At 36.3% G+C, this 21,388-nt stretch overlaps 1 protein-coding gene across 6 annotated transcripts in view; it reads left to right on the top strand.

Annotated features, from left to right (window-relative positions):
• The first annotated feature begins 4,326 nt into the window (after positions 1 to 4,326).
• Positions 4,327 to 21,388, top strand: part of adgrb3 (adhesion G protein-coupled receptor B3) — a 151,403-nt gene continuing 134,341 nt past the window's right edge. For 2 of the 6 annotated variants that reach the window (XM_026277707.1, XM_026277705.1), the window contains exons 1-2: positions 4,330 to 4,754; positions 6,512 to 7,277. In XM_026277707.1, the coding sequence (XP_026133492.1) occupies positions 6,527 to 7,277 (751 nt within the window). In that variant the 5' untranslated portion in view covers positions 4,330 to 4,754; positions 6,512 to 6,526. Of the gene's footprint in view, positions 4,755 to 6,511; positions 7,278 to 21,388 lie in introns of those variants that run through there. The other 4 variants (XM_026277708.1, XM_026277709.1, XM_026277710.1 and 1 more) reach the window with 4 other exon arrangements.

The following is a 21,388-nucleotide window of genomic DNA, read 5'->3' as shown; positions in this document are numbered from 1 at the left end:
CTATATGGGTATGATAACTATTTTATTATCTGTATTGTACTTTTTTTTCTTTATAATACATCTCTATGTTTTACTGACAATTTCATGATTTGTGTAAATGCATCTGTGACACATTAAACCATGAGAATGATACATTAAACAAGTCAAGGAAGGATGTCAGAAGAATTACAAGAATACAAAACCAGGCCCAAGTGGTCTGACCCTGTGGCCTATTAGTTTTATTTACTCATTGTGTAGGCATAAATAGAGCAGGTCTTTAGACACTTTCTTTCAAAAATAAATCAGATTTACAACAACATGAGGACAGTTCCCAAGGCTGAACCTATAAAGCAAACAATAATGTGAGATACTCTCAGAGGTCAAAGTCTCAATGGCACTGTCAGCTCCTCGTCCAAGCCATCTTAAATTAAAAGCATTATACTTTTGTTGCTCGGGCTGAAATAAAGACTAAGTTCTCTAAGAGATGAAAGCTCGAGGCTGTGGTCAGCTTTTCTCTGATCAGGTTAGTTTGATGTTGTAATGACCTTGTCACAGGATAAATATACAAGAGAAAGACATGATTAGTGTTCATGAGATGGAATATTGTACCTTTAGCCATTTAGTGAACTACAGCCATAATTTAGTAGTTATACAAATCTTTTAATCTGTATGCTATGAAAATATTACCGTGGGTTGCTTGTATCCATTTTAAAACTGTAAAAACTATTTACATTTTTAAATATAAAATAATGAAATATATTTATTACATTAATTTATAAACACATTTTATACACACACACACAAACACACACACACACAAACCAGTCGAATTACCTCACTTCTGAGTTTTGTTGACATGAGACACGAGATTCCTCACAATAGACATTATCTTTACGATATATATATATATATATATATATATATATATCGTAACTATCAGCCAATAACAGGCATGAATAATAATATAATATATATATATATATATATATATATATATATATATATATATATATATATATATATATATATATATATATATATATATATATAATTATTATTATTATTATTATTATTATTATTATTATTATTATTATTCATTGCCTGTTATTTGGCTGACTAGTTTACGGATCATCCAAAACAGCCGTTGTGCCCATTTCGACACCATGCTACATTATCACCCCCCTCTTTGACATCTTCCTGATTTCCAATCCTAACCCAACCTCTAATCCTAATCCCTCCCCCACACCTAAACCTAAACTACAAAAGGATATAAAAAATTAAAATCCCTCCATGCAAGTATTTAGTTTCCAACGTGTTTTTCAAATGGTTTAATATTGACAGTGTTAAAAACCAGATTCCAAAAAAGTTGGGACACTGTACAAATTGTGAGTAAAAAGGGAATGAAATAATTTACAAATTTCATAAATTTATATTTTATTCACAATACAATATGGATGACATATCAATTGTTAAAAGTGAGACATTTTAAAATGTCATGTCGAATATTGGCTCATTTTGGATTTCATGAGAGCTACACATTCCAAAAAAGTTGGGACAGGTAGCAATAAGAGGCCGGAAAAGTTGAATGTACATGTACATATAAGGAACAGCTGGAGGACCAATTTGCAATTTATTAGGTCAATTGGCAACATGATTGGGTATAAAAAGAGCCCCTCAGAGTGGTAGTGTTTCTCAGAAGTCAAGATGGGCAGAGGATCACCAATTCCCAAATACTGTGGCGAAAAATAGTGGAGCAATATCAGAAAGGAGTTTCTTAGAGAATAACTGTAAAGAGTTTTGAATTTATCATCATCTACAGTGCATAATATCATCCAAAGATTCAGAGAATCTGGAACAATCTCTGTGCCTAAGGGTCAATGCCGGAAAATCATACTGGATGACCGTGATCTTCAGGTTCTTAGACGGCACTGCATCACATACAGGAAAGCTACTGTAATGGAAATCACAACATGGGCTCAGGAATACTTCCAGAAAACATTGTCGGTGAACACAATACACCGTGCCATTCGCCGTTGCCGGCTAAAACTCTATAGATCAAAAAATCATCCATATCGAAACATGATCCAGAAGCGCAGGCGTTTTCTCTGGGCCAAGGCTCATTTAAAATGGACTCTGGCAAAGTGGAAAACTGTTCTGTGGTAAGATGATTCAAAATTTGAAGTTCTTTTTGGAAAACTGGGACGCCTATTCTTCCGGACTAAAGAGGACAAGGACAACCCAAGTTGATATCAGCGCTCAGTTCAGAAGCCTGCATCTCTGATGGTATGGGGTTGCATGAGGTGGCATGGGCAGCTTTCACATCTGGAGAGGCATAATCAATGCTGAAAGGTTTATCCAAGTTCTAGAACAACACATGCTCCCATCCAGACGTTGTCTCTTTCAGGGAAGACTTTGCATTTTCTAACATGACAATGCCAAACCACATACTGCATCAATTACAACATCATGGCTGCATAGAAGAAGGATCCGGGTACTGAAATGGCCACCTGCATTCAATTCACCATAGAAAACATTTGGCAAATCATAAAGAGGAAGATGCAACAAAGAAGACCTGAAACAGTATCAACAAAGACCTGTATTAGACAAGAATGGGACAACATTCCTATTCCTAAACTTGAGCAACTTGTCTCCTCAGTCCCCAGATGTTTGCATACTGTTATGAAAAGAAGAGGGGATGCCACACAGTGTGTTGATGCCATGAAATTTAAAATCAACTTATTTTTCCCATAAAATGATACAGTTTCTCAGTTTAAACATTTGATATGTCATCTATGTTGTATTCTGAATAAAATATTGAAATTTGAAACTTCCACATCATTGCATTTTATTCACAATTTGTACAGTGTCCCAACTTTTTTGGAATTGGGTTTGTAGATTACAGGGCAGTCAAACCTACGTATTTGCACTTGTCAGTAAATAAAGTAGACTTTACCCAGGTACGCTGCTCATGCGCTTTGCATTTAGGACCAGGCCTACCTGTTAACCCTTCCGTTTTCCCCGGGATTCTCCTGTATTTTACAATTCTATCACGCTATCATACCATTTAAATACTTTCCTGTATTTCTCATGTATTTTTAATCTTTATGTGTCATAATCATATATGTGTGCAGGGAGTACTGCAGGAAGGAATTTAGTGATCACCTTTAGAAATGGGAGAAGAAGACTCAGGTGGTGCTTCAGTTAATAAAAGTAAATATATATGTAAAATATTTTTATCAGAAAACAGCAGTTGTAAATGTGAACTGATGGATCGACAAGAAGATAATGAATGATAAAACTCTAAAGATATCCTACACTAAGAAATATGTATGTTACTAAATGGATATAATTGTTAAAATGATAAAATATAATATAATATAATTTAAACATTGTTACTTTTTGACAGATATTACTACCATTAAAAATGTGTTCTTCAGAATATTTAAATCAAGAGCTGTAAATATAAAATTATAATATTTATTATTTACATTTACACATTTAGCAGACACTTTTATCCAAAGCAAACTTACAAATATGGACAATGGAAGCAATCAAAATCAACAAAATAGCAATGATATACAAGTGCTATAACAAGTCTCAGTTAGCTTAACACAGTAGGCTACACATAGCAAGGTTTTTTTAAATAATAGAATAAATAAAAAAAGAATACTGCAAGCTAGTGTTAGAGGTCTTTTTGCTTTTGTTAATTGTATAATGAAAAGAAAACAAATATAATACAATTTTTAATATTTTGTATTAGACCTATATTAATATTATTAGTAATATTAGTTATTATTAGTATGAAAAATAACTGTACCTTTGATAGTTGGTTGGAAACTCTAGGTCTCCTGGTGAATTCTTGTACGGACAACCACAGCCGACTGCAATTACAAACCCAAATATAAAAACAAAAAAATTCTCTCAACATCTATATTTATATCTGGAAGAAAAATACAGTATTTTCTTTCTCGAGACCAAAAAAAAAAAAAAAAAAATCTAATTCTTAATGATGGTGCGATAAGGAAGAAGATGAAGCAACTTCACGAGTTCCTGTACACATATCTCAAAATCTTATGCAAATACAATCCCATGGAAAACAAGCCTCTTATGAATTATTATTCCAGAGGCTTCTGCTAAAAACCAACCAAACCAAAAAAAAAAAAAAGTCCATGCGGTCGCAGAAAAGACACTGTGTTGTTAGCTCCAGTCCGAGGGACATTCCTCTGCCTTGATTTTCCCATAAAAAAGAGTTTCTATGTTATCCAAAGGAAGGGGGGTGAGATGGTGAGAGACGCAGCTCGAGACGTCCATACGTGCCTTATCTTAGTGGCAGTGACGTGATATTGCAGCTCCAGTCCTGAGGCTCGGCGAGAAAGCGCTTTCCATCTCACTCCACAGCGAGTCAGCAGCATCCTCCATCCGTCAGGGATTGCGCTCTACCTGCTACCCGACCTGGGCATCTCTTGAGGGACGGCCAGACAACGACTAATGCTCAGACGAGATTTCACAACATTTTCAGCCCTCGCTAGTGTCCGCTGACTTCGGTTGCGTTCTCATCACTTGGTTGCGTTGAGGTAAAAAAAAAAAAAAAAAAAGGAGCGAGATGATGATCCAGCCTGGAGACTAGTGCATTTTTGCTCATTGACCATCGTGTTGCTCTAGACTTCTATTCATAGGCAATGGGAGATAACGATTCGCAAGGGAGCGACACGTTTCATTTCTAAAGGATGTTTCCGAGTATGTGGGAAAAATAGCCATAGCTTTCAGAGTGCAAGGTAAGACTTATATTTATTATTAATAATAGTATTATTATTATAGTTAAGTAGATGGATAAATATGTAGCCTGGGTCTAAACGATACTGAGATGGCCCTCGCCCAAGTTTACCCCTCTACAATGCATAAACGAGTTAAAGATCTGAGTTCCACGGTTCATTCTGATTAATGCAATACAAACTACGTCAATGTTTCAGATGACTCGAACGTTACACCAGGGCCAGTGGGAAGTTAAACGATGAACGACGAGTTTCACAGGCAAATGACACAGAATGGAGTTTGGTGCCGACTGTAGCCTATATCTTAAAATCCGGTTAGGTGACCATATTCAGGTTTGCACCCCCTAAAATCTGACGACTTGACAATCACGCTAGACTTTTTTTTGTAGGAGAGTGTGAATATGAAAAGACGTCGCTGCAGTTTTTATTTATTTAGCTTCCACCCCCCCCCCCCCCCCCATTCTATTCCGTTCATTACTGATCGTGACGCGACACGACAATCTGGAACGCTCCCGTGATAATGAACGAAAAGTGCCAGCGTGCGACGCGACATCGGTTTAAAGGAAAAGTAGCGCGCGATGATTGCAATGTTCGCCAATACTGTCTCGTCCTCTGTAATCGTGTATAAGCCCTCTGTACATTGCATCGTACGCATTTTGCTATGTTTTTTAAGTAGTGCCGCATTTAAGGTGATCAAAGAATGAAAATAACGGCTCGGTTTGGGAATGCTGTGACACTGCACACAGCTGCAATGCCTGCAGGTTCATGCAACAGGACATCGAATTGCTTTTCTCATCTGCTGGATCTCCCTCTCTCTTTCTCTCTCCCTCTCCGTCGCCTTTCTTTCAGACTTCTAGAATATGTGGGAATTCAACACATTTGCACACATTATGATGAGACACGTATAGCAGATCGTCACAGAGAGAAAATCATTACATCGAAATCAAAGTTTTTGCCTCATGAAAATCATAGACTGCGTTCAGTTGATGAATTAAATGATGAAAGTAACACTGCTTTGATCCTTGCATGGATCACGACATTATAAGTCCGATCGGATATGATCCCTTTATATAAAAGACGGTATTTAGTAAATGTGTTTTTTTTAAATTTTTTTTTTTTTTTTTTTTTTATAGAAATCTCAACAGTGTCTGAGCAGACAGATATCTAGTTAGATGATTATTATCAGGTCAGACATGTAGATCACTGCAGAATTGCGACACATTACCCTCGAATGAACAAAAAACAAAGCGTTTTATTGTCTTTTTTGTTCGTGACATGCAATGCCAACCTTTTTATCCTTCAAAACGAACGAGTCGCTGATTAATATAACCACCTTAAAGCTACTGAATGTCAGTGATCATTGTGTCCGACACTGTCAGTCATTCAAACACGGTAAAGATCATTCAGTGTGTAATGATCATATTAAATGATAATTTGATCGCTAAACATTATGCAGTTCTATCCTGCCACAGCAGATGCCCAAAGTTATTACCCCCAATTTATTAAACACCACAAGGTGGCAATGTTTATCCGAAATGTGTTACATTCCCATGGAAAGGATCATTTGGATCTCTATAAAATCGAGATGGTGGTTTATGATTGAAAATAGGTGGTGCAAACGAACAATGTAGGTAAGTGTGTGTTTAACATAAAGCTAAACTGGATAGTAAAGAGATCTTGGACTGAAACTCTTTGAGAAAGCATCACTTCACACCATATAGGCTGACAATATACGTAGTGCATCTCTGTTTCTCTTGCAGGCCAAATGACATAGGATGAAGGCTGTTCGTAATCTGTTGATTTATATATTTTCCACCTATCTCCTGGTTATGTTTGGATATACTGGTGCCCAAGATTTCTGGTGTTCCACACTGGTAAAAGGAGTTATCTATGGATCTTACTCGATAAATGAAATGTTTCCCAAGAACTTCACAAACTGCACTTGGACGTTGGAGAACCCAGATCCTACCAAATACAGCATCTACCTAAAACTTTACAAACCAGAAATTAGCTGTTCTGAATTCTCTCTGCTGGCTTACCAGTTCGATCACTTCTCTCACGAGAAGATCAACGAGCTGTTGAGGATCAACGAGTCCATCGTGCACCTGTGTGATGACGCCAAGAATATTTACGTGTTTTTGCATTACGACAAAAATTTTGTGCAGCTCCGGCGAGTGTTTGCCTATGATTACAACGGATTGACGACGAAGAAGACCGAAGAGGAGGAAAGGTCTATGGTGGAGTTTGTGGTTTTAAACAAGGCGAGCCCAAGTCAGTTTGGATGTCAGGTGTTATGCACGTGGTTGGAAAACTGCTTGAAAGGAGAGAAAGCTGAATCGTGTGGAATAGTCTACGCTAAATGCACCTGCCCACAACATTTAGGCGATGGGGAATCTGAAAGTGTGCTGATGCTCAGTAACGTGGTGTTGCCTTTAAATCCCCAAACCGAAGGATGCCTGACTCCTCAGGTGCGCTCGGCGCAGGTGTGCAATCTGAGCGCGGAGGTGCGGCGCCCATCCAAGGAGGGTGAGTATGAACCAGAAGCTGCAGGCCTTTAATGCTGGAGATCATTTCACAGCTCAATTACATTGCCTTTATGATGCCCCCTTGTATTCCTCCACCCTTCCACTTAAAAGAACACCAAATACAGCTCGCTGTGCTCTGCTACTGAAGTCTTTGACTTTTTTGTTTAGTTTTACAACAGTTTCTGGGTGTACAGAACAGGATTTTATGTTTTTTTATGTTATGTCAGAAGTGTAACCACCTGGTTTGAGATTAATTAATTACCCCCCCACCCTTTTTTTGTTTTTTGGAACAGTCTAATGTACTTTTACATCATGTTATCTCACGTTATATCCTTTATCTCCTTAATTGCAAATCCAAATGGCAATACAAAATTCCTGAATACTATCTTTGGAAAAGCTTTGGCAATGAAGAGGGTCGGTTGAACCTAAAGCACCTTACACCATACTTAGCCTTTTGGCCCAAATGTAATTGTTATGCTGCTGTCAGCCTCCTTCAGTGACAGGCGATCAATCGTCCCTCTGCTGTCCAGCTTTGTCTCCTGCCATGGACGCTGGCAGCAACAGATTGCCACAAATGCCTTCGAAGGAATTTGTTAGCAGTATAAACATTTCTGATGGGGGGATGATGTATAATCGAGCAGTATCGGGGTCACCGATGTTACAGCTAATTAGCATCTGTAACATTTCACAACTGGCACGAGATAGAGATCAACTGGAGGCAGAGATGACCCAGCCTACTGTGAAAGGACAACAGCACACAGAGAAGGTTGGCCGAGAAAGGATGCTGACAGTCTCACATCAATCCCAGCACACTGATTCAAAAATAATGAATAATAAGGTGGCGATAGAAAGAGAGAAAGAGAGGGAGTAACCATTCTATAGCATTCTGGTTTCACTAGCTGAAAATAATAACCCCCTTGGGAGAAGGTGGCGGCTTTCCCGTTCAAGCGGAACACAGTGCTTTGGAATTGTCAAGGTTCAGTTGAGTTAAGTAGGCCCCCAATTTCGTTTTTTCCATCCCCCTTTTCAAATTACCTTTTATATCCCATTCCAAAACTGTGTCATATTCCATTTACGATCTTGTAACAGAGAGTGATATTCATTTAGGAATGTTTTAAATATGAATCAAGCTTGAAATTAAGATTAAGCCATTGATTATTTTGTCCCCCAGTTATTGTGCGAGCGTTTATTATATCACAGACTCTAATTGATATTACTCTTTCTCAGTCTATGAATTCTTAAACAGAACTCCCATCTCAAACTATTTTATTTTTGTATAAAGTCATCATCCAAGGCACTGGAAATATAGTTTTACTAGTAAAAAGTAATGTTTCAGTAACTTTCAGCTATCTGCATGTTTAGAGAAGCTTAAACGCACCAGCTTATTTTTTCCTTTTTTTTTTTTTTTTTTTTTAAAGATTACACTGAAAGCTTCTATTTATAGAGCGGAGGCTTTAGTGGATTGCTATCACAGGTTTAAAAGAGCACACAGCCCCGCTGTAGTGTGAGAATGAGGCTTCTGCCCTCCCGGATGAGCGTTCAGCAGCGCACGCCTTCAAACAGCCTCGACAAAAAAAGATCTGTACTGAGCGGGTCCAAAATAAATGGTTGTCTTTGATATCCCTCACGCCTGGTTGTGTGCATGGTAACAAAGTGTGGTCTTTGAATGGGGCGATGAGAGGATCTGGTTTTCTGGTTCATTACACTCTGCAGGATGATATCCAGCAAGCCAGCAAAAACATGAGCTTGATTATACATTTATGATAACATCAGTGTTTCAAATGCTGCCTCGCCAAGAATGAAAGTAAAATGTTTTGAAATGTAAAAACATATTAGACTTGCATAATGGATAATTACGATGTTGGTGCACATTAAACGCACTTGAGCAGGCATTAGCTGATTGCAGGAATATTGCGGTAACGGATTTATGGTTATGTTGGTGTATTAACACGTTGGGTTTGTTGAACGTGGCTTCAAACAGCTTGATGTATTTGGCTATAACTAACCATAATTTCAACAAACAGATATGAATCTAAATCAGCCGAATAGTCATTTGTTTGAGGACACATATTCAATCAGCCAGAATGTGACCAGGAAAGGCTTTTATACCCTGAATGTTTGAAACTTTATATTCAGAGTTGCAAGCCATTTTTGAATGTGGCACATTTTGGCAAAAGTTTGAACGTCACCCACACATAATCAGCAGTGAAATCCATCTCACCAGCCTTCATACTTTTAAAACTAGTGATTTCTGTAGAAATGTCAACCTTGGCCATGAAACCGCGGCTGGGAAAATGGGATGCCAAGGCTAGTTTTGCACTGCAAGTTAGTCTATAAAGTAGGCTGCCACAATTTATTCACAGCTCCAGCACTCAACTTGATATGGCATGGTTGTCTGATGTGACAAAAGGACTTGCTGGTGAAAAAAAGAACAGATAAAATGGCTTTGAATTAAGTTATGCTGAAATTTTGACCATCAGAAGGGATTTAAGCATTATATTCTTTTTTTTATAGTGCTTTATATTGTTCATGCACCAATGTAACTCATATCTTACTTGGTACGGAGTTATTTTTGTACCACAGTCTTGTTATGGATGATCTTTTTAAGCAGTGGTCCCCATAGGGCTCCTTGCTTTTGTGTGGTGGCCATATATGGGACATGCGGGCAATCGCACGTTCTCATTATCGGCAAGTGGTATTTCTCTCTTTATTTCTGTATCATCTCCTCTCCAGGCACAGTTACACTTGATGTGATGGCTCAAAGTCAAACGCTCCGAATTGTGTCTCCTAAATTAGTCACAAATGAAGCCCTGCTGGAGAAGATGAGCAACGTCTCGAGGCTGTTTCTCATTACTCTCTGTCTCTCTCTCTCCACCACTGGTTTGCCTTGCTCCATCAGTTGCCGTTTGCTCTTTTGGCTGACCATTTCTGGAGAAGCAACTTGCCTGAGTGCACTGCAGGGTCCGGGCCCCTTGCACTCGGATCTGTGGGGGAACTGAACTGTCACTTTGTGCAAACGACCCTTATCGGGCCCAGGGCTCCAGAGCGTGTTGCGGAGCAAGAAAGGGGAATTTGGCTGATGCTAATGAAGTGCACGTCCACAATGTGTCAGTTTGTGCTGAGTAATGCACATGTGATAATATACTCCCACTGGAATTTCAAATGTCAGATTTCAGAGAAACATGAATGGTTACAAATGAGAACGCAGAGTGAAATGATTTATTTATTATTCTCTGACCTCCGAGTGTTGGGTGGATTGCATCATTGTCCCAATGAATTATTTGTAGACTTTCTTATTGTTGCATTTGCAGAGAAGTTTTTCTGAAAAACCTTTGGGTTTATTGTTGCAATCCAAAGAAGATATTGAAAATAAAACTGCTTGCTTATTGTTAGTTTAGAAGAGCGAGGCCCCTTTTATGGATGCCAGGGGCCATGAGAAGGCTCTACATCTCCTCTGCATAGTGCAGTCTTTTATTCACATTTGATCAGTAGTCACAGCGCATCATGTTGATCACCATTGTTCCCTCAACTTGGAGGCCAACTTGAATTCTAGTCACTTCTTGAAGGGAGAATGTGTGCATCAGTCTTTATTGTAGTGTTTTTTCATATAATATCTAATTTTATTTTTGTGCTTCAGGTGTCTTGCTTTATGCAAAATTAAAGGTTTAATGTCAAAGTGAAATTCAGTTCACAACCCATTGTACATTTTTAAAATAAGTTATTATACTGTATAGTATTTATTATGTATATATAGCATTTATTACCAGAGGAAAAGAGGAGAATGGTTGAAAAGTAAAAGGGATTATCGATGCAGCTAAAAAGAAATGTTTCAGAGGCAGAGCGAGTTATTGCATTTTGATACAAGATTACAGAGGCGCCAAGATTGTGCATTTATATAGTAAATAGGATCCATTTGATTTATTTACCGACTTCAAGATTCTGACTCTGATATAGGTAGGAGGAAGTGTTTAGCATACATCCATGAAAATTGTATTTACCGATATGATGCAAAACCACTGTGGTACATGGATTATTTGTGAAGCTCATATCAATCAAATTCATATAAGTAAAACTACTTCTAAAGCCTTTTATAATGATGCCCGTGTTAGTTTTTGCAAAGCCAGCAAGAAAAAAAAAAGTAATAGATGCTGCGAACTCTCTAGTGTGTTCAACCTTTATATGTGATGTATTAGTGCAGTTTCTAGATATCACAGGTATGCGGCTTCAGACAGTGGCAACAACAAAAACTATTTAAACTGCTTTATTATGGATAAGTTACACTTTTGTGCTGGGGTGGGTGGTATATCACAAATGGTCTGTTTTTTATGCACATATGCAGATATTGCTCTGGTGACAATTATTACATTTGCATTAAGTTTGCACAAAAAAGGTAAGCAAGATTTTTCTTTATGAAAATAATGTTAGCATCCATATTATGTATTGTGCTTATATTTTTTCAACAGACTGGCCTCATTCCAATGTAAGTCTCTTATTATAGCCTAGATATTATTTTAATAAATATTATCTAAGTAAAAAGGTACAACTTGAACCCAAAGTCCATAAATGTTTCCAGCTGTGCAGCTGCTATTTCTCTTTAAAATAATAAAACGCTTTATATATTGTCATGTTAGGAAAAAATATTCTATCCTGCATATTTTCCTGTTAGACAGTACAGCTATAAACGGGTGCATATTGAATCAAATTTGAATCTAATTGGGCTCCTCTCTGTCACTTTGAAAAACATGAAGGGAAAGGTAGCCCTAAGCAAAAGTATTTGTAATTATTTGGGTCATACGTTCCTCTGTGTTTACAGAGTCAAGTTTAGGTAGATAGCTGTAATTGATCACGTGGACACACAATAAATCCCAAGGCACCAGATGTGATTTCAAATGTTTTGTGTAAATAAATAAGTGAGCACGAAATTCGCATTTGCATATTCAGAACTCTGCGAGGCCGGTTTGGCCCGTATAACACGGTTCAGATTTATTATGTGATTTGAGAATATTCTATTTTTTTTCTAGTTATAGACAAATCAAATGGGTTTCATTCTAACCAAATCTTCTCCTTCATCACCATTTTTAATTAATATTGATTGGCATGAAGTAATATTTATGCAAATGACCCAATTTGCATGTCCCAAATCATTTCTTTTTCATTTACGCTCTTCTTTGGTAGGCTTGAATCTGTTCTCTGCCAGTCAGTTACATCCCACAAATGTTTGGCAAGTTCATAGCTTAGATTTCCTGGGAGGTCGGTCCCTGACTGCTGAATGACCATATGGTCCTTTTACTACCATCATCATCAAAACGATGCTCTCATGCTGCATAAGAAAATTGATGGCTTCTGATTGGAGAATTAAACTTGGAAAGTGTCATCTAATCAGCTTTCGAGCACAGTGACTAGGACATCAAAAATGCTGAGAACTGCAAGTAAAAAGAACACTTAGGCTGTTCGTGATTATTTGTTAGAGTAAGCAAAATGTTCCTCATGTTCTTTCCGTTCATTTTGGCCTTTCAGACATAACTTTACAAGAGCTTTGGTAGTCCTGTCATGGCTTCCAAAATATTTGGGCTTTCCAGATTATTTGAAAGTAGTTACATCAAAACGATATCAGATTTTCTGTAGTTTTAGGAAGATTATGTTGTCAAAACATTGATATAAGATTATTGTTAGTCTGTGATTATGCTGTGACTTTTATCTGTCAGGATTATTTTACTCTGATTTGACTGTTTAGTGGAAATTCCTATATATGGGCTCCAAAAGCCCAGAATATATATTTTTAATTGAAAATCGCCAGGTTTTAAGATTTATATATATATATTCCACTTTAATAGCCTGGAAAAGGACCTGCACATTGCCATTAAAGTAAAATGACTCAACCTTAGCATAGGAGCTTGATAAAAATCCAAATTTTAAATGAAAATTTCAGATGGCACTTAGAGGCTTTTGCATCTGAACTTTTCACACACACACACACATATACATATATATATTTACTGTATATATATATATATATATATATATATATATATATAATATTATATTTATTTATTTAAAAAAAATCCCAAAAGACACATGAAATGCAAAACAGAAATCTTTTCAATAGTGCTTTCAGACTTTTGGACTCCGCTGTATAGTAAGTGAAAATACCATTATTATCATTAGTATTTGTCTTTCTCCGGTGACACATTAGGCTGAAATGTTTTAAAACACTCATTGATTCAGTATGCTTTGGGATGACCCTGTTCAGTGGCCATGCTGACCTACCGTTTGTCATTGTCTGATTAGAAGGGATTCCAGATAACAACAAGCTCTGAACCTGCAGAAATAAACAGCATAGATGCTTCTAATTAAAGTATTCCCTCTTTGAAACCTGTGAGGTCATATCCTTTATATCCTGCTGAAACAGTTACAGCTCTGTATTTAATGCTGTGTGTAATTTCTGCACTACTAGTGGCATAAATCAGAATTGCAATGGCTGTTTTTAAATTAGTCTGACCAGACACTCCTCGTACTGGTCAGACAAAAAGATGGGTTGAGACACTGTTTGCTGAGGTTGCAGTTTTTGCAAATTCGGTAATTTAAGGAGGAGAGATATTGTGTGTTGGTACAGTTTAAGAAAAAATAAATAAATAAAAGGAAGGCAGGTGTGAAATTACTCATTTGTCACAAATTAATATTTAGTCAAAGAAATTATGATGATGCCACACTGAGCTTTACAAACCAAATGGCCAGTGATATTTCTGGTCTTCCTGGTCTCATAAAAATGATTTGAATAGTTGTCTTTGTATGAAAAACAGCATTGGTAGTTAGTTTATTGACATATGATTTTAGCAGGAAAGTGGGTGGAGGCAAAACTGCAGACAATAATTGCTCCTGAGTTTTGTGTTTTAAATTATTTAGACATTTTGAGGCTTCTCTGCATGACGGAAATTAAGCTCATATTATTAAACGCTGATGATAAATCCTCCATTAATATTCATTTACCTCTATTTATCTGAAACAGAAATAATGAGCACATCCTCTGTTTCGCATTACTGGGGAGTTTTGTTCTTTGGCATCTCTTGGGAGGCCGTTCTGCATCTATTTGGCACAGATATGATATAGAATTATATAAAGTAATTCTTCTGCAGGAGTTCAAATTTGTCTTTATGGCTAGCAATGGACTGCTCATGGCATTGATTCTGTTCATGCACTTTAAAAGTGTGATACAGTGCAGGGTTATTTAGCTGATCAAAAAATATTCGGCCGCTCGGGCTAGTCCAACATGCATTTGATTCAGATTTTATGTGAATAGCTTACAATAAGTCGCTCCAAGTGTGAAATGAGCTGAACTGATTTGTACGGACAGTGGATGGGTTTGAGCCTTTAGCTGGATAATTCATGGCTGCCTCAGACTCTTTGTAATGATAATAATGACATCCGCCCAGTGCTGATATCATTCTGAAGGAAAGTTTTTGTCATGCACCGAGAAAATAACTGGAAGAAGAGGATTTATGGAATGTGGCTACGCTTCCTGTTTAAAGTTTAAGACATTTACTCTGTAGAAATGCGATTACTAAACTAGCATTGCCTTTCTCCCTTCAAAGCAAAAGATACGTATTTTGTGTGTGTTTCATTGTGGATATATTTAGTGGTTAATCAGTATGGCTCATATTCAATTATCATACATGCTTAATTTAAAAATGTAAACATTTTTACCTGTTAAAAAAAGTGATTATATTATATTGTATTGTTTTGTAACATTAATATGGGGTATATTCGTGGTGTGAGATTTTGTGTCTTTTATGGTTATTATGACAAATATTGTAGTGTTATAGAATGCAGTTACCGAATAAATGAAAAAAATCACATTAATATTTAAAATACTGTATTCAATTTTAAGTTATTGCATCTGGTTAACGAATAGTTATTTTATTAATTTATTTTTTTGTCCTCAGAAATAGATGATGACTGAGGCCACTACATTCAAAGCAAGAACCAAATGTGGTTGTGTTCACGTTGTCCTTCATAGTTCAAACACAAGTGTCGTATGAATATGTGCTGCCAGTAATGTGTCTCTAAAGATAGAGTAATTTGCTTTATCCTGAATTTTGTGTTTGTAGTGAATGCAATTCATACCGTATGCACTTTTTTTTTTCCATTTTAACACCTGTGCCATTTTGTAGAGAAATTAACAAAAAAACTCACAGCATGCTATGAAAATCCATGTTTTATGCCTTGTTTTTTACACAGTTGTTGTCTCCCCCATATATCGTTGTCACACATCCAGTAAAACCATGAATATTCAAAGATTTTAACTTTTCTCTGCCGAGCAATACTCCAGCATATATTATACTGTCAGATCATCTAGCGTTCCATTGTCGCAATTGCAAATCGTACCATGGCAATTACAGTGGGCATAAAAGAGGTTTTTCCATTAACATCTAACCTGTATTCGAACCAAATGAGACTGTCAGTCACAAAAACTGTTCTGCTATCTGTAATATCCCAACTGAGCAGAAGGAAGCATCCACTGAGAGATAATTTAGCATCGGTGAAAGAAGTCAGTGTAAGTGTGCAACTCAAACGTCTTTTGAGACTTCTTTTGTGAAGTGCATCATACTATTTTGGACATTTCCTTGACAGATATCCCTTGGAGATCTGATAGAAATCGATAAAAAAGTGAAAACTTACTCAAAATAAAAACATGTTTAGGATAAAATAGATCAAAATGAAATCGAAAACTAATTTTACTTGCATTGAAGTGCAGTACTTGATATACAACAAGGACATGAATAATTAACTTTTAAAAATTCCACAGTATACAGCTTCATGCTGTTATGAAAGACCAAAAATAAACAAGTTAAAAGGATTTCATTAGCCTAATAAAGCATCAGAATGGAAACAGGCTTATTTTCTCCCTCATTATAATGTAGGATGCATGCACAAATAAAATTCAGTCACCAAGAGAGGGAACTTTCAGAAATGGGCAATGAGATTAACTGGCCTATTATTAATGTTACAGCCATAAAACAGTGATGTGATAGGACCGACCACAGAGATGAGAGTGCTTCTCAAGGACGAGTCGATGGAGGGTTGGGCGTTCGGGGAGAGCTGATGAACACACAGACTGACACAACCTTAGTCGAGCAAGGCTGCACTTTAAAGTCACCCTGGGCCGCCACGTGGAAGCCTCCGAATAGTCGGGGGTCCGCATGCTTCAAAAGTTATTATTTTCTGCAATATTCTCAGCTGGGATATTTGAGGACATTGTTTGTTCAGCAGCTGTATACTATAATGAGAAGAAAGATAATTTGCATTTCTTTTCATGTTATGCCATGTTGAAATTAAAAACGCGATTGTGTTTCACTTCAGAATCGAATAGAAATCTCTGTTGCATCTGTCATATGCTGATAGTGCAATTGAAAAAGCAATTATAGCTTAGCGACAGTTGCTGCAAGTGTAGTACAACTCTCTGTGAGTAGCACTTAGCAATTAAATTGCCACTTTTAAATGTACGTGTACAAGCTGTTATGAAACCATATATTTTTATAATAGGGTGATGCACAGTAAGAAACCGGTTAGGCTCCTGTTATGGAGGTTTGTAAATTATTTTGTTTGACTGAAATTTGTAATTATTCAGTATGTGTGTGTTTTAAAGCATACTCAGCCCTGTATTTTGACAAGTTTGTAAATCTAGCTCTTAAAAGAGATCATCAAAATGTTACAAAAAGCTTTTCAGGACACTTTCATTTCCAAAAGTTTAGCAGATTTTTTTTAAGGTTGGTGATCACTGCGCTTTTAGAAATTTTTTGCCCTGAATACATTTTAATTACTTCCTTTTTAATTGACTTCCTAGACGGTCTTGCTCATTTTGCTCTATCTGTTAAAACGTGACAGACAGGGCAGAGCTTAGTATGATGTCTCGACTTGGCCGCAAAATTTGTAAGCAGGATCAATTTGTATGGGAATTCGCTGGTTCACTGATAGCACACTTTTTTTCATGCACTGTCTGTGTTGTTTTCAGGTTTGCTAAACGAGTTATGCAAATCAGGTAATGGCGCTAACGTACCCACAAAATCTGAAGGCAATTTGCATGCCACAATTCTCGTTTTTATAGGTTGGTTCTGAGGGCTACGTTGTGGAACGATGCAGCAGACTTCTGCAGTCTTACGCCATAAATATAAAGACACAAGATATAATGAGCCTAATTTGAATAGAAACGAAGTGTGTTTGGGCTACAAAAATGTGGATGGCAATTTAGGCGCAATGCTGTGTTAATACATTTACCTCCTTGGTAAACTAAATGGTTAGGTGCAGGTGGTTAAGATGCAGATTTCTGTGCTGAAGGTGAAAAAGTGATGACTTTCAACAAGAGTTTGAAGCGAAGCATATACAGATGATTTTTCCCCAGATGAATAACAATTAGAGTGTATATAATTTTACATCCGAAAACAAGTACACACACTGACCTTGGCCTGAGTTATTTTTTGAGATTGTTTCTCAAGGCATTATTCTCTGATGCATAATCCTTAAAGGAAATGATGATTTCTCTTTGTTCCCATGTGATTATGCTAACAAATGCTAATTTCATTTACACCCGATGCATAAGCAGTCTCCGCTCGCTTTTACAATTACTATTCCTTTGATTACTATCACAAGTAACCTTGGCGTTATCTATTAGAATCATCTTTGATGCAACCGAAACTGGGACATGAAAGAAATGTCATCAATGTTTATGAAAATGATCCTAATTCTGGTGGCGTCCTCCTGTGAAATGCAAATATTGCAGTGGCACTTTTGCAGGAAGTTGTCAACTTTGTTTAGTCCATTTATTTCTCCAAAAGCCTTGGATAAATGTTCAGATGTGGATTTTTCAAGGTTGATCACAATCAATTACAGGAGGAAGACGGGAAATCGCCTGCGGTCTGTGTTACATGTGCATTGTGGTGTAAGCGAGCAGGTTGAGATATCTCAGGAAAAGGCTAGCTAAATTGATTTGCCTGTTGAGCTCACTACGCAGATTTATTAAATGTGTCAAAAAGTTTCTTACACAGCAGAAAGATGGCAGGTGTCTTTTAAGGGAGTTTGATTCTTTAGTAAACAATGACTTTGTCCATTTTATTTTAATTTTGTTTTATTTTATTTATCCAATTCTCATATCTGAATCTGAATTAAAACAAAAAAATATTATATTTGTAATTTATTTTTTATGTATTTAATTTAATAAGTTCATTTTAATTTAACTAGATCTTCTATACTAAGCAAACTATTTTATCAGAACCCTTTTTGAATCACAATAATCATGCAACTTAATTGTCTAAATTATTATTGATATTATTAGTATACATCTAACATCTAAAAAAAATAAATACATATGTGTGGAATGTACTTTACTGTTGCATTATATTGATCAATGTTTCTATGCATAGATATTAGGTTGCATAGTCCTAATTTATGCAAGGAAGGTAATTTGAACCTTTTACCTCCATAGTAATGAGGCTTATTGGTTTTACACATGCATTAAAGCTTTTAAAGTCACAATAAGATTTTTTATTGGTTAGATACAATATTTCCTACATGACAATTTTCTGTGTCATGACTGCCAGCACTTCCAGACCACAGCACAGCGAGACGTCTAAAAGCCAGACATGCCCCCTGCCATCTTGCTCACACATTGACAGAAACACTTTTACAATGGGTAACTTGATTACAGCATTTCAGTATTGCTTTCTGAAATTCGCCCAGATGAGTAAATCAAGTACTCAGACAATAATAACCAAACCGCAGAGAATTCAATACATTCTCTCAATACTGGTGGCACATAAAAGTCTGCGACACCTCATGCAGTATCACAGAGAAAAATGGAACTCAAAGCACACAAGTCATAATGTGATGTGACAGACAAATCAGAGGCACTCAGGAAATAGTCCCCACATGAAGAATCAATAGAAACAGCCCACCTGAGCAGCCCTTCTCCTCCCCTGCCCTCTATCTCGGTACCTCATTCTTTTAGGTAACAGGAAGCTGAAGACAATTTCCCAAAAATCTATATATTTTTTTTTTCAAAAACCAGGATGCTGTTTGAGGCAAACAGGTGACCACACATATCCAAAAACACTTTAAGTAATAAATAAATAAATAAATAAACCCAGGGTTTATTATATATATATATATAAAAGGTTTTCCAATATAAATGGTCATTGTGTGGGTTTATTAATTGGCAATTGAGCATGTTTCTCTGTGTATTTCACGCCGAGTGATTCTTGTAGTATAGGATTTGCTGTTTGTTTTGGACCACAGCCTCAGCTCATTTTCTTGAGGGGTGGTTGAGAAAATGGGTTTTACTCCTTATAGCGGTTGTATGTGAGATCAAAGGAGTCTTTAATTGGTATCATGTTCTTTGTGATGTGATGAGTGAAATGTAATTCCTCTTTTCATGCATATCTAAAGATAAAACACAGTTTAGGTCAAGAGTTTTCATGTAAGACTTTTGTAGTCTGGAATTCGTTTAGTAAGGTGTCAAGGAGATGTAAATATTTGATGTAAGAAGTTGTTTTCTGTGCATCGAATGATGGTTCATGTTGATCTGAGAGGGCATTTGGATCCTGCATTTCATCCATGTGCAGTGTTCTGTGCAGAGGCTTTGTTAAATATATAAAGTTCTTAAAGTATTCTTAATATGTATATTGTGTGTGTGTGTAAATGTGTATATGCAATATACGTTAATGTACTGTATTTATACCGCATACAGTATATACTGTATTATATATTTCATTTTGCATATAAGAAGTCTTGTGCAGGATGTATTTATTTTATAAAAAATATAATAAAACACAAACATTTTGAAATATTATTACATTTTATTAAAAAAAATGTTTTTATTGTAATTTTTCTGTGATGGCAAAGCAAAATTATATATAGTGTATTGTATTAGTGTAAATAGTGTATGTAGTGTATTGTGTATTGTATATAGTGTAAAGTGTATTAGCTTTTATTGGAATCAGCTGTGATTTATAATAATAGTTAACTAAGTTACAATTTATGAATAGTGTTCAATTCAGTCATTTAGATGTTGCCTTACAAGGAAGCTGCCCAAATTTCCATATTAAATACATTTGTCATATGAAGTAAAAATGCATGAAACATTTTCACTATATGGGAATTTCATATATGTTATAAACGTACATCTTCATGTACCCAAAGAATGTATATTTGAGAAATTTTAATATCGCCATATAGATCACATGGCAACATATGTCATATTTTATATTTCCTTATAGGAGCATACTATGTTTTGGAACAAAGCTAAATCTATGTGGACAAGATAATGAACGTTGTCCTGGGCCATGTGTAAAGTGTCCACTAAAAGGTCTCTTGTGTTATAGCCCACTCATTGGGTCCGGGGGGAGGGGTTGCTCACGCTTTGTGAATTTAAGTGACAGTGCTGATGTGTAGTTTAGTGATTTTCTCAAGGGGACGGGTGTGTGAGAGCAAGACTGTGATCTTAGTAATCAGCACATTTACTTGTGATTGAATCTGCCTGTTACCCTATCATCTGGTCTCTAGCAAAAAATCACTCTGACCCACACACACACACACACACACACACTGCAATCTGTTAGTCTGGTTAAATATTGGTATGCATTACATAAACTTGCTCCATTGGGCCTTTAGATACAAGTTAAAACAACTGAAAAGGTAAATACAACTCGCATTTATATATCACAACTGTAACTTTATTGCTCATACTTTTGACTTTTAGTCACAGAGACTCACAAATGTGATTTTTATATCTCACATTTGCGAATTTATTTCTCAAACTTTACATATTTTAAGGTGTCTTTAAGGCTGCTCTGTGTGTGCTTAAAGGTTAGAGCAAAGATGCTGCGTTGTACAAAAAAAAAAAACAGATTAAATTATGCCAGCGCTGACCCACCTCAGCCATTAGTATCGAAGTATACAGAACAGTAATGATTTCTGTTCAAATGCATTTATGCCTCCTTTAGGCAGCATTAAACAGTTTGTGTAAAAATTGTGTAAATTAACACTTTAGAAGTTTTTGTTATAATATTTTCATTAGTTTTTGTTTTTTTAACAAAATGTCTATTCTTATTATTTTATTTTGTA

This window comes from Carassius auratus, chromosome 13, assembly GCF_003368295.1.
Source record: "Carassius auratus strain Wakin chromosome 13, ASM336829v1, whole genome shotgun sequence".
NCBI classification, from domain to species: Eukaryota; Metazoa; Chordata; class Actinopteri; order Cypriniformes; family Cyprinidae; genus Carassius; species Carassius auratus.
Note: the sequence above shows the minus strand (reverse complement) of the source record. Positions and strands in the feature narration are given on the sequence as shown.